This window comes from Bos indicus, chromosome 15, assembly GCF_029378745.1.
Source record: "Bos indicus isolate NIAB-ARS_2022 breed Sahiwal x Tharparkar chromosome 15, NIAB-ARS_B.indTharparkar_mat_pri_1.0, whole genome shotgun sequence".
In the NCBI taxonomy this organism is placed as follows: Eukaryota; Metazoa; Chordata; class Mammalia; order Artiodactyla; family Bovidae; genus Bos; species Bos indicus.
In genome coordinates this window covers 32,111,151-32,125,236 of record NC_091774.1, presented here as the reverse complement: position 1 = coordinate 32,125,236, position 14,086 = coordinate 32,111,151, and the positions used below count along the sequence as shown (strand labels likewise).

The following is a 14,086-nucleotide window of genomic DNA, read 5'->3' as shown; positions in this document are numbered from 1 at the left end:
TAGTTTTCCATTATCACAGCATTTCACTCCCGGGACCCGAGGAGAGGCTGCCACCAGGCCCTTAGGTAGCATGGCCACAGCCAGTCATCTCTATGACACTTGGACAAACGGGAGCGGCATTGGGTAGGTCCCCAGCCCAGGCCACAAAGGCGAGAGAGAGAGAATGGGGCAGTGGTTTGGTGTCTTTCTCAGGCCTCAGATGAAGCTGTGTTTACACTGTGTAAGGGAGGACAGCGCAGTCTTTGAAATCCTGGTGGGCTTTGGAGTTAGGTTCTTTTCTGTCCAGTTTAATACTGGCTTAGCTCTAAGCATTATTTGCTATTCAGAACGTGGAGGACTTGACGGCGTCCACAGAGGCAAGGATGCCCAGGCAGGCCACTTTCACCAACGACCTTCCCTCAGAGCAAAGGCAGAGGTTTGAGAAGTGTGACTGCAGTGTAGGGGAGGCGGGCAGAGGGTGTGGGCGTTTCAGGCCACGTGAAAATGAAAGCGCAAGTGCAGGTCACTCAGTCGTGTCTGACACTTTGCGACCCCATGGACGACACAGTCCCTGGATTCTCCAGGCCAGAATCCTGGAGTGGGTAGCTGTTCCCTTCTCCAGGGGAACCTACCAACCCAGGGATCGAACCAAGGTCTCCCGCATCGCAGGAGGATTCTTTGTCATCAGAGCTACAGGGAAGCCCAAGAACACTGGAGTGGGTAGCCTATGCCTTCTCCAGTGGATCTTCCCAACCCAGGAATTGAACTGGGGTTTCTTGGGAAATAGATGGAGAAACAGTGGAAACAGTGTCAGACTTTATTTTTTGGGGCTCCAAAATCACTGCAGATGGTGACTGCAGCCATGAAATTAAAAGATGCTTACTCCTTGGAAGGAAAGTTATGACCAGTCTAGGTAGCATATTAAAAAGCAGAGACATTACTTTGCCAACAAAGGTCCATCTAGTCAAGGCTGTGGTTTTTCCTGTGGTCATGTATGGATGTGAGAGTTGGACTGTGAAGAAAGCTGAGCACCAAAGAATTGGTGCTTTTGAACTGTGGTGTTGGAGAAGACTCTGAGAGTCCCTTGGACTGTAAGGAGGTCCAACCAGTCCATCCTAAAGGAGATCAGTCCTGGGTGTTCATTGGAAGGACTGATGCTGAAGCTGAAACTCCAATACTTTGGCCACCTCATGTGAATTGTTAACTCATTGGAAAAGACTCTGATGCTGGGAGGGATTGGGGGCAGGAGGAGAAGGGGACGACAGAGGATGAGATGGGTGGATGGCATCACCAACTTGATGGACATGAGTTTGAGTAAACTCCGGGAGTTGGTGATGGACTGGGAGGCCTGGCATGATGTGATTCATGGGGTCACAAAGAGTCGGACACTACTGAGCGACTGAACTGACTGACTGACTCCTGCATTGCAGGAGGATTCTTTACCAGCTGAGCTACCAGGGAAGGTGGCTATAGCTCTTCTGATTATTACACAAATTGAAGCTCCCAGGGCTGCAGAGACATACAGGTCCCCAGACCATGCTTTCAATGGAAGGACAGAAAGAGACCTCCTGAAAGCTCCATCCCAAACTGTAACTTTCTTATGCATCTGGATGCATTTCCCTGGATCATCTGTGTTTACACAGTACCCTGCACCCGCATCTCTTGTGATAGGTTTTGCACTGTTTCATCACCGATCCCACAGCTGTCTTCTCTACTGTAGGGTCAGAGGAGTCCAGAGCAACTTCATCTTCAGCACCTAAGAGAATGGCTAGCGTCTCATTTGGAAAGATGTAGTGGTTGGATGGCTGAATGGATGGATGGATAGTTGGGTGGATAGGTGAGTGGGTAAGTGGATGGGTAGAGAGATGGATGGCTGACTTACTAATTCTGGTTGCTATAGCCTCCATTTCTAGAAGCAGAAATATGAACAGAAATCCTGTTTTCTGAATACTTTTAGACATGTAAGAAGCAGAAATCTATAAACCAGGACATTCCTATGAGAGTCCTGGGCTGTTTTGCACATCCAAAGAGGTTTTGATATTTCAGAGAAGGCTCCAAACTTCGGATGCCAAGGTAAAGGAAACCCACCGAGGTTCATTTATAGCTTGTTCACACAGATGTAAAGCCAGCTTTGATTCTCCCTAAAATCCTGAATGTTTTGCCACTGCTTTGAGGCTTTTAGGAGAAGCTACCCTAAAGACAATGACATTTTTTTCCCCTTTGTTTCTAATCATACTAGGAAGCACTGATTTACTCTCGTAGAGACTTGGCGAGGCTTCAAGCTCGCCCACTCCCGTGGATCTACAAAGTGCATATGGCAGAGCAGGAGTAAAGATGAGAAGGAAAATTTAAAGGGGGAAATGGCAACAACAACAACAAAAATAATGTTAAACAGGAGGGCTCCCTTCTGTCCCTCTGGCTGAGAAATCCTTCAAGAGCCTCATAAACTTTGCAGTAGTTCCCGATGGGGAGCTGTGTTCACACCCCAGGCAAAGACTTCAGAAATCGCAGTATGGCTAGTGCAGGCTTCAGCTCCTGGAGTGATGAATGTGCATACTAAAATTACCTTGATCTCCATTATCCAGCCGAGCGGTGTCAAGAGTAAGGCATCAGCAATGAGTCTGCCCCCGTGGCTTAAAAGCCTGCCTGTCAGTCTAAACTAAACAAACCCTGCTCTGCCTCAGAGAAGAGGAAATGCCTTTACCTCTGGAGGTGCAGCCATTGGCTGGGTCAATTTCCTTCCCGTCAACTTTAAATGCCCAGCGACCTGGCACATTGACGTTTGTTGTCTCTTGGATGTTGACAATATCAGGGGTTCTTGACCCCGGCAGGCTGAAGAAATTGGTGAGGTTTCCACCATTAAATCCCGCCTAGAGCACAGAAGAAAGAGCAGACTTTTGAGCATACACACCATCCCCTTTTGGTTTACTTGTCCAATGTCTTGTTCTCAGAGCCCAGCACAACCTGAAATCAAGAGACAAACTTTTAACTTTTCCCAGAGCCCCCGGGGCCACCATTCCAGGTGACAAAGGCCCACTAGTTCATGCCACACCTGGATCAAGATAGCAAGGTAGGCGAGACTAGTCCCTCAGTCCACCTGCTGGACCAGATGTGCTTCTCCAGTTCAAAGCAAGATCCCCCTGGGGATGCTGAGAGTGTAGGCAGAGAGTGCAGGGCTTCAGAAACACACAGGAGAATGACCCAGAGTACCACCTACCTGCGCCATCACTCCCCCAAGGCCCGTCAGGGGATCACCACCACTCGCGGTCCCAGTGGTCCAGTTGATCTCGTAATAATTGAAGAGCGTGAATGTGTAGGAGCCATCAGATACCAGGACGGCCTGGAAGGTATTCACCTACAGGATGAGAATGGGTGGGTGCGGGGGTCTCATGACTCGCATTCCCCATCATCTCCCCAGTAGCTTCCTTTACCCTGCCCTCTGCCACCCCCGCCAAGCTGCCCAGAGCTGCTCCCAGGCCACCTCTTGCTCTGCCTTCTCTCCGAATATGTTCTCGCCTCCAGTGGGAAAAGCAAGTTATGTGGGGTTGTGCATCCAGAAGAGAAATTGCCTGAGAATTACCTAGAGGCTGACTCAGCGCCCCTCTTAACATCTCTGAATGGTACCAGAAGGGAAAGTCAGAGGCTGGCTCAGGGTGTGATAATCCTGAGTACCTATAGATGGCAGCATGAGAATAAACTATAGGAAGCCGTCAGGTCGGGGAGAGGGCTGTGAGCACCTGTTCCCAGAACTGTGGGGTGGAGTGGGGGAGGGGGAACAGGGCACACAAATGCCCGTCGGTGTCACTCCAGTGGTGGCGTGGGCCGTGCTCTCTGGCTTCCTAGAAAACACGGCTAACCTTGGTGAGATGTCTTCCCCTCTCTTAGGTGAAGCTTGGAAAGTGCTTTTTAAAAAGCACATTGTGGGGAGAAATTGCTCCTCTAATGGAACATTCATGCATCACTTTATATCTGCAAAATTCTCTCCATGCTCCCCTCTCATCTGTACCTCAACCAATGTTAAGATGGGCAGTTTTTTGGCCCATTCACATCTCAGAAGCTAAGAAAACTGAGGGCTGGGACTTCCCTTGTGGTCCAGTAGCTAAGAATCCACCTTCCAAGGCAGGGTACCCGGGTTCAGCCCCCAGTTGAGGAACTAAGATCCCACATGTCGCATTGAAACTAAGCCCTGCAGCTACAATTACTGAGCCTGTGCATGCTGCAATGAAGACCCAGTGCAGCCAAAACAATTTTTTTTTAAAGAAGGAAAACTGAGGGCTAAAGGAAACAAATTGCTGGACATGCCACAATGATCCAACAACAGAAAATGGACTGGACAGAGCTCCCAGTCTGATCTCCGAGTGCACCGTCATTACACAATACCTTAATTTTCAACTTTTAAGGACAGAGATGTTATACAAATTCAAACCAGCCCTGCGAACAGTTTCCAGAAAGAAGCTGTAGCAAACTTTGTCCTTTACTCTTTTCCTTTGCTAATCCCTACCCCTTGATGTGTGTTTTCAGGAAATTCAAGTAAAACTAGAGTTAAAAGGAGAGACTGCTTTGACCTTTCCCGTTCAAACCCAGCATTTTCCCAGCTGCCTGATACCATCCTGGTTAACATTCTGTCAGACGCAGAGGAACACCCACATCCTTATCCTGTGTAATCAAACTGGGCTAGAGGATCTTGGAAGCCCCAAATCTCCTATCCTGGACAGTCCCAGGGAAGGAGAAGAGGTGCAAGTAAAGAAAAGCCCTTTTTGTAACCAAGAACTTTCTCCTTGAGCTCTGCGCTTGCCACGGCCGATGGCGCTTACGATAGAGCCGCACAGGTATATGCCTCCTTCTCTGGCCTCGCACAACAAAAGAGCAAAGTGGGGCACAGGGGGGACCAGCAGTCAGCCTCATGGCCGCTGCGGGGTCAGGTTCAAGAGACAGGCATAAAATCAAGGTCATGCAAGGACCGAAGCTAAACCCTCCTTCAGACCAGGATGCTCCTTCAGGATGTGAATTCCTTCTGAAATGAATTTGGAAATATCTTTGATCCAAGCAGGTCTTGAAAGCAACGCATGTCTGACCCCAGAAGTCAGCTCATCACCAACTAATCATCCTTAAGAACGTTCCAGAAGCTGGCTCACCCTCAGGCAACTTCTCACTTACTCTCACACGTACCCCTCCCGCCAACACACACACATAGGTCATTCTACAACCTGAGTTTAAGACTCCTCTGGATTTGTTTTTGTAAAACCATGTTTTCAATTCTTGAAAAGCCCTTTTGTGCTATTTCGTGCTCGCGCTAAGTCGCTTCAGTTATGTCCGACTCTTTGTGACCCCATGGACTGTAGCCTGCCAGGCTCCTCTGTCCGTGGGATTTTCCAGGCAAGAATACTGGAGTGGGTTGACATTTCCTCCTCCAGGGGATCTTCCTGACCTAGGGATTGAACCTGCATCTCCTGCATTGGCAGGCATATGCTTTACCACTGAGTCACCAGGGAAGCCCCTATGATACTTCAGAGGACTTTTAATGCTACATAGCGGGGGCAACAGAGGAAAGAGGTTAGGATTCAGAGATAGGAGACTTGGTTTGCATCCTGCTCTGCCTCGTATAAGGTTCAAATCCCTTTTTTTGACCCTTGGGGAAGTTACTTAACCTCTCTGGGCCTGTTCCCTCACCTTTAAAGTGGAAGGCGAGCTTCCACGGGTCAATGATTTGCAGAGACAGGGCTAAATGATTTGCAGACATAGCCTAATACAGCCCAGGGTTCATGATCAGCCTCAATAAATATCGGTTTTCCTTTCTTAAAGTAAACAGGTCTCTATCCCCTTGACTTTCTATTGGACTTCTAAAAGATCTCTCATGCCCTATGTTTAATTGGCCTATTGATATGTGTTATTCTAAAGAAGTGGAGGCCTGGGATAAGGGTAAACAGGAGAGGGGGCAGATTTCAAAGACAAGGATGGATAGACACTCCTGCAGCTCTGGAGGATTTTTATCATCTTTCTCTCCCAGGAGCTCAAAGCACTTAGATGTTACCTTATTCATCCTCATGGAAAGAGTCCTCACCTAGTCTAGAAATTTACTCCAGAGTACAGACCAGAAAGTATCTAAATTATCTTGCCGTTTTTACTGCCAATGGAAGTTGTTTTTTTTTTTTTAAAAAAGGTGGTCAGCATTTGATGGGCATTTTTTTCTCTCACTGACACTAAAATTTATTGATCGCTGGCATCCTGCTTCTAACACTGTAAGGTATGAGACTTGAGGACATAAAACATCACCTGAGAAGTTGTTAGCAATCCATAACATGACAGAGGGAAATGTATGCTTCTTTAGAGGTTATTTCTAGCCAACGCATCCCTTGTTTAAACTTGTTTCTTTCTGTGGCCCAGGACATCTTAGTGATACAGTGCATCTCGATGCTCCAGTCAGGAGGTGCAAAGAGACAGGGTGCTCACTGCCTGGCAGCTACGAACTGCAAACACAGCACTTTTTCACCTCTCTCTCTCTCTCTCAACTCAGTAGTTTCTGTTCCACCCTTAAACAACTGACTCATCGCCAAGGAAATTGGAAAACAGATGGAATTGGAAACAATCCTAAGAAAGCGAAGGGCAGATTTTTGAGTGTCTTTGCTTACTGGAAATTATACATCGAAGACCCATCTGCTACTTCAAAGATCTCCATTGCCAAAGTCACCCAAACAAATGGCAAGCTTTCCTGAAAACTCTGTTCTGTCCTTTTATATAGAAAGTTGATTATCTCTATAATAATGCCAGTGATAATCTTTCTGATTTGACTTTTATTTGATTGCTCACTTGGGATTTCTGAGCAGATGTTGAAACTTTATTCATGAAAACGCTTTAACTGCCCACTCCAATTAGCATCAAAGATGAATAATTCTAGCCCCAGTCACAATTTTTTTTTTAAAAAAAAGGTCATAACATAATAAAATAAGCCAGATCATTTGGCCCAAAACTGACACCCTATTTTCCTTTTCCTACCAGGTTTTGTGAAAAAAGGGTAAAAAAAGGAAATTAGCTGATGGAGAAAGGCTTTTGTGCCTCTGGTAAGAGAAAGGGACCTTTGGTTTCCTGATTGTTCCCTAATCATCAGGGGTGTCAGTGCCTCAATCACTCTCCTGCAAAACAGAAATGCTACCCACTACAAGGAAAGTGAGGAGGGGTTCTTTTTAGACATTTGTGATGATTCGTGACAGAGATGACACAGCTTCTGAAATATTACAGCTGACCAGACTGGTTAGGTGTGATAGCTCCCTCTGTTTCCTAAAAAGTGAGTTGGCAAGACTCCTCAGTTAACTCAAGGAAACTGACGTTCTTCAGCTCTAACAATTAGGCTCCTTCAGAGTAGTTAAGATGGATAAGAATTAGATGTCAGGATATGAAGTGGAAAATGGAAAATATGAATGATTACAGGCGTGGTGCTGCTCCCTCCGTAAAATGTGACTTCCTCCCAGGTCACAATGAAAACCCAAGAGGCAGAGAAGGTTGCCATGTCTTTGAAGTACTTCCTGATGTCCTTGGTGGCTCTTTTCAAGATGACAGGGTCCATGGTCTCTCTGTAATAGATCTCGCCTCGAATCCCATTGTGCACATCTGCCCAAAAGGGAGCAATGAAGGCCCTCCCGTCCGTCAGGGGAAAAGATTCAGGTGTGAACTGGCTCACGAGCACGTTGAAGGAAACAACTCCGTTGTTATTGACCTACAAAGACAGGAGAGGTTTTGCACAGTGGATCCAAGACTGTGACACTTTCAGAGTCATAAACCAAAACAGACGTTCACCTAATCATATGAATGGAAACAACTTTTAAACCACTGAATTAGAACCTCCAGACAGCAGCTTCCATTGCTCAACTAGGAGGTTCGTTTGCTTCCAGACAAACTCATCAGTTTCCTTTCACTTTCAATTTGTAGTCAGCTTCATTTCTTAAATAATCAGCCTCATTTTCATGTTCTCTATCCTGTCTTTGTTTATTCTTATCAAACGCTACTGGATTATGTGTGTGTGTGTGTGTGTGTGTGTGTATGTGTTGAGTTAGGCAGTGGCTTATGTGGACAATAAAGAAGGTCTGGAGTTACAGATGCAAAATAGACAGAAAAAAACCAATGTGGAAACAAAAAGTTAAAATAAAAAATTAAGGAACTCTGTATTAGACCTTGATTCCTATTATATGACGAGAGAGGAGTGCCAGTAAAAGATAGATCAAATACTCCATCATCAAACTCAGATCTCAGATGAACCACATCCCACTCTGAGACATTTAAAGGAATTCTATTGATGTCACAACCACTCTGTACCCAGAAAAGGGACAAAGTAATAATCTACAGATGAGCCCAATTCCATTATAGCTCTTGTAGTCTGGGGACTTCTTTGTGTAATCTCTGCACAAAATGGAGACATGAAAGCTTTACATTGAATATGTAAATGACTATCTTACAATGATTTCTTCATGATTTGTAAATGGCTTACTAAGCTTACTAAATTACTCAACCTTATGCAAGTAACAAGCCAATATGCATACTCATAAACAGGATCTGTAAAAAATTTTCCTCTGCTGTGTCTGCAGCTCAATAAGTTGGTCCATGAAGCTCATTTAACTCTAGGGCTTGTACAGTTTCAACAGCAGGAATGTCAGTAATGGGAATCCTTCCAATTCCTCAATACAGAAATATTCTATTGTTAGGTTCATATTAATTAGAAATATTGTGGACATTAATGGTGATCCAGATCCCAGAGGTTAGTTATCAGTATCTGAGCCACGGGTACGTCACCCTATTTTGGAAGCAAGGGTGTGTGGTTTGAAAAGGAAGCTGGAGACCTAACTACAAAGACATTGAGAGTCTACTGCCTGCAATCAGTGAACAAACCAGAATCTTGAGCAAGACTGTATGACTCTGGAAACTCAGGGAACAATTTGCCCTCAAATAAGTCTGCCCCAAATTAAGGACCCTCCTTCTTCAAAAGCAAGAATTTTTCAGAATCCATGTCACCCAATACAGTGAAGGAGAAAGAGGAGCTTAACTAAATACACGTGTTTTGGCTAGTGGTCTAGGAGACCAAGGCTTCCAGAATGGGAGCCCTGAGAATACTCTCATCTCCAAAATCAGGTCAATATATTCAGAAACTTGCCATCACCTGTTACAGACCGAGGAGGCTATACAGTAAGTAGAGCATAAAAGGCATTCCAAGATGCCAGAGCAATGAGTTTTCTAGGAAATAATGGTGTAATTAAAACACACAAACTAGCAGAGGAAGTTTATGATGACTCAGATGTGTTGTGATTATCTTCTATAGTTAAAGGCAGTGGTTCTCAAACTTTTGCGGGCATCAGAATCCCCTGGAGGGCTAGTTAAAACACAGATTGCTGCCCACCTCCCAGATTCCATAGGTCTGGGGTGGGGCCTGATAAGTGACATTTCTAGCAAGTGCCCAGGTGGTGCTAGAGCTGCAAGTTCAAGCAGCTCTAGTGATGTAATGGAAGAGGAAACTGTTTTCTGGTGGGACTCAGCTCTGAGCTATCAATAAAAAGCAGAGAAGACAGAGGTCCCAGACACAGAGATGACCAGAGATAGAGGTGTTCAGAGTTTGATTTCTTCCTCCAGGGCATAACATAGGAAAAATTGGAATGTAATATAATCTTCATTTTCTTCATTCAATTCTTTAAGGCCAAAGATGAAGACAGGTTTGATTGCTCTGAACCTTTTCGTCAATGTGCAGTAGCCTCACTAGCAGCAATTCCAATGGTAAAAAATAAAAAATAATCTGAGAACACGGGCCCAGGAGAGCTCTGACAGCAAATGATCATTTCTTCACGCAGCTTTGACAATGAGACCCTATGGCGGATCTCAGACCCTTTGAGGGTGGCCGATTCTGCAAACAACGTGTAAATAATAGTTGATTACCCCTCTTCTCTGCTTGAACTCTGCTCAAAATTGGTAGGAAGTCTAAGATGAGCAGATACCTAAACGAGCAGACGCCTAAACTCTTCACACCCCCAGAAGGGAAAGAAAAATGAGATTACTCCTATTGGTGGTTCACAGTATCTTTTTATCTTGTCTAGTGGCAGAAATAATGTTCCTGGCATTGGGGCCTCTGCTTCTCTTCGGTGTTTAATCACCCACAAAAGCAATTTATTGCCCTGTATACTCCTCTACTATGAACATTAGCCATTAAATATACCTTTGACTTCCTTAATCATAAAACCTATCAGCTCATGAAATCTCAGAACTCGTCATCTGGGCTGCCAATAAATCCTCCATTCCCAGAGCCCTGGAAAAAGGTATTTAAAATACTTTTGCTTAATGACAAACAAGGTGGGGAGGGCGGTAGAGCCACAGCTAAGTCATTTCTCACTTACATAGACAGTACGGTAAGGAACACCGAAGAAGAAGACGGGAATGGCTAGCTTAATCTCAGATGAGCTTCCATCGTCCACTTTAGGGGTTTTGGTGTCATTCTGCCAAAATGGATACATGAGTTCCCTGGGCTGAACTGTCAAGAGAGAGGGTGGTTAGGTAGACAGCAGATCCCCCCTCCATTAGGCAAGCTGCTTCCTTCCCACCCACTAGATCCAGCTTCTTCCAGTAAGTTACAAATGGCACACACATCAGGTGGGCTTTTTATTTATCCTAAACCTCAGCTGGACACAGTGCATGATCTTCTGCCTCCGGAAAGAGGAGCATGGAAGTGATGATGTTTCTCCTTAAGAGAAATCACTTCCTGCTTCATTCTATATTTTCATACATTTAGGAGACAGCAATGGGCACCATTGGCTGGAAGGTTGTGAAATTGACCCTGCCCAGAGCTCTCAGAGCACTGAGAGGGGCCTCTGGGTCTGGCGGGGCTTAGCTGGCTTGATCCTTGATCAGAAGGCAGCATACAGAGAATGTGGCCGGTGGCTCTGAAATTCCCTCCTAGCTCAAGAATTCTACTATCAAGGCTTTTCCTGAAAGGAGTCCCCTTCTTCCTACTGCACAATAGGAGAAGATAGCAGATCCCAGAGGAAACAGACAATAGTTGGATCTGGGACAAGGGTGGGAGGAGAGGGTTTGTAGTAAGTGGCCCGTGAATGACCTTGATTGAGCTCCAGCCCCGTGAGAAGGCTCCCTGCCCGGCTCCTGTTTACAAAGCCAGACACGGGATACTCTGGGGCACAGAAGGTTGGGCCTCTGTGAGCTCTTTGGAGAGGAGGCTGGGGGATCTGACTTATCACCCTGGTCAAAGGTGAGAGTCACCACACAGACACATACACCTCACCTCCTGCAACCCTGTCACCACCTCTCTTGGCAACTTGGCTTATTTCTCAAGTTTCTCATCCAAACTCTTGCAAAAGGTGGCCCAGCTAATAGAAATTAGCTTCTCTAGGGTCTTCATTACCAATGATCAGGTCCAGTGGCTTGTGTGAACTAATCTACATTCAGGATTACATTACATTAATTAATTACATTCCACTGATACTTTTTCTCTGCCTGTGTCCCTTCTCTTCTTGGGTGAAAATAGAGCAATAGGACATCATCTTTTCTTCCATGTTCTAAAACTGTGTGTTAGTTTCCAGGGACAGCAGTGCATCCATTTGGGGCTTCTGCTGACAGTTCATGAGGTACCTGATGGCCACAGTCCAGAGGCTGACACCCCATCCTCAGGTTGGGTGGAGGGGGGCCTCCTTAGAAAAGTCCCTGCTCTGTGTTGATAGAGTCGATAGGCTAACGAGCAATTGGCCAGTGGTTGCCCTGCTCCTCTGGGAGTCTTAGTGAGCAGATAGCAGTTCATGGAAGAGAGAAACAGAGTGACCAGAAAGCCACTCAGCAGGGCCAGGTGCCAGCTTCTCTCCTCCTGAAGAAGGGAATTCCAGGAGGTCTGCCTGGAGGAAGAGCTCCTCTGTTGCCAAGGATTAATATAAGAGGAAAACGGGGAAAAGGAGTCTGGTCTTTAGTGAACAAGCCAGCCTGCAGAAGTTGCTGCAAAGCTAGCCAAAGGAAGGAGCTTTCAGAGGTGCTATAATTAATTTCATCACAGGAGCTCTCAGCCCACGTGCTTTATTTAGTGTCACGATCAGTAGACAAGAAAGGATTCTTTTCTAACAGTCATAATTACATAGACGTAACAAACTCCAAATTCTTAGAAGGGAGGAATTTTTTAAAAATTTCTTTGTGATCCTTATCATGGTATTCTATATAGGTACTTATTAAATTTGAAGGGTAATGAGCTTTCTCAAATTAATAATAATAATAAATCAAATCTTGCTATGGATTTATCCTTCATGGGAAACTTTTTAGGAGTGATGCCCAAGTGTAAATAAGGGCCTGATTCACGCTGAATTGTAATCATTTGAATGGAAAGAGTAATTTGTATTCAGGGCAGCGCTGGCCGAGCTGCCAAGGAAATGGAAACTCCTCACCCCTCTTGGAGGAGACAGAAAACTATGGTCAGAGAGACTGTCTCTAACTTCTCTCTCTGCTCCAAAGGCAATGCAAATTTGCAAGAGTCCTTTCTTCATGAGTGATCCTAATTAGTTCATGATTTTGGACAGGAAAAGAATGGACAATTAAAAAATTTCCATATAAGAATACAAAGAATCAGGATATCTAATATTGCAAGTACGTAGCAAATACTTGTTGAATGAAAAAAAAAAAGGTGTTTAATAAAAGATAAAAGAGAGTATGTTTAAACTATAGTAATTTCCACTTTAGAAGTCATTACCATTATAAAAATATGACTTGTTAACAACATGGCTTGTTGATAGCATCAGGGTTAATAAAAGAAAACTCCTTATTCATAGGATCTTAAGCAGGGAATTTACAGTAAACATAACTATGTTTCCAGGAATTTTTTCCCCCAACAAATAAGACATACTTTGTGCAGCAGTAGGTGAGGGGCAGAGGGACTCATTATTGTGGGGTTTCACACCATGGCCTGCCCGATATAGCTGCTTAAATTTATCCAACCCTAGGAAAATGGTAGGGCTCCACACACCTCATACACCTGTTCCCTCAGACTTGTGATCATGTGTCTGTTCAACTAAACAAACAAAACCAAGACAGATGCTCTAGAATTTTAGCCAGGAAAGTTTCAAATCAATATAAACTTTCCTATGTTTCTAGTCTAAAATCCAAAAACTGTAGAAAGAAATCCATGCAATCTTTTACCTACCCCAGGCAATGCTACATAGAGAAAAAAGAGAAATCACGGAGGGGAATAATTTTCTTATTTCACTTGCAGTTTTAGATTTTTGGCCATTGTAAATGGTCACTGAGACTCAAGTCACTGACATTAATGTCATTGAACCTTCCTGATTTTGGCTTAAATAAGTGTATTTTTTTTTTTAAGTTTGTGCCACCAGTTCAATGCCTTCATTGAAATCAGTCATCTGGGACAGGGTGCACATGCACCAAGCCTGTATACTTTTAATGAAAATAATTTGCATTATCTTAAAGACCAACTCCATTTACATGGGGCAACCTGGTATAAGCAATTGTGTTCCAAGTAAAATAAGAAAAAGTAGGGATGTAAGTGAACATCATTCAAAGTTAATATATTTTGCCCTTGACAACAGAATTTAATTTACATTTTTCTTGTTATAACAGTAGACACATGTACACCTGCCCTGACAATTATGGCTCCAACAAAAGCGTCTCTTTATAAATTCAAGAGAGTGCTAATCACGAGCTTTATGGAATTTTGTAGTACTCACCTTGGTGCCATACAAGTGCGAAGATGAAAGAGACCCAAATTCTAAGTAATGATGAATAATTCATCCTGGAATTTTAAAAAGAAAAAGAAAAAAATCCCCAGCTTGCCAGAGTAAACAGAACACCAGGTGCATTTGGTGGCAAATCCCAAGACACATCACAACCGTCATAGAGCATTCACATAACAGCAGCAGCAGTTCTGAGTCAGGCTGAAGTGCCCTGGATGATGGTGGGGCTTCTTAAGTTCAGTACTTTGTGGACAAATTAGATTCCCCCATGAGAAGCAGTTTGGAAGTGTAATGAATCACTTAAATTGTCAGGAAATTATATAGAATCAATGAGCAAACAACCAGTCAAGGAAAGGCATCTCCGCTCCAGCTACTAGAGCCCTGAAAACCAGCACCTCACT

At 44.4% G+C, this 14,086-nt stretch overlaps 1 protein-coding gene across 1 annotated transcript in view; it reads right to left on the bottom strand.

Moving 5' to 3' along the window:
• Window positions 1–14,086, bottom strand: part of TECTA (tectorin alpha) — an 84,126-nt gene extending 70,040 nt beyond the window's left edge. Inside the window, exons 1-5 of the mRNA XM_070803557.1 lie at window positions 13,680–14,086; window positions 10,347–10,480; window positions 7,403–7,690; window positions 3,197–3,334; window positions 2,684–2,849 (exon numbers count right to left, since the gene is read on the bottom strand). Coding sequence (XP_070659658.1) covers window positions 2,684–2,849; window positions 3,197–3,334; window positions 7,403–7,690; window positions 10,347–10,480; window positions 13,680–13,743 — 790 coding nt within the window. The 5' untranslated portion in view covers window positions 13,744–14,086. The remainder of the gene's footprint in view (window positions 1–2,683; window positions 2,850–3,196; window positions 3,335–7,402; window positions 7,691–10,346; window positions 10,481–13,679) is intronic.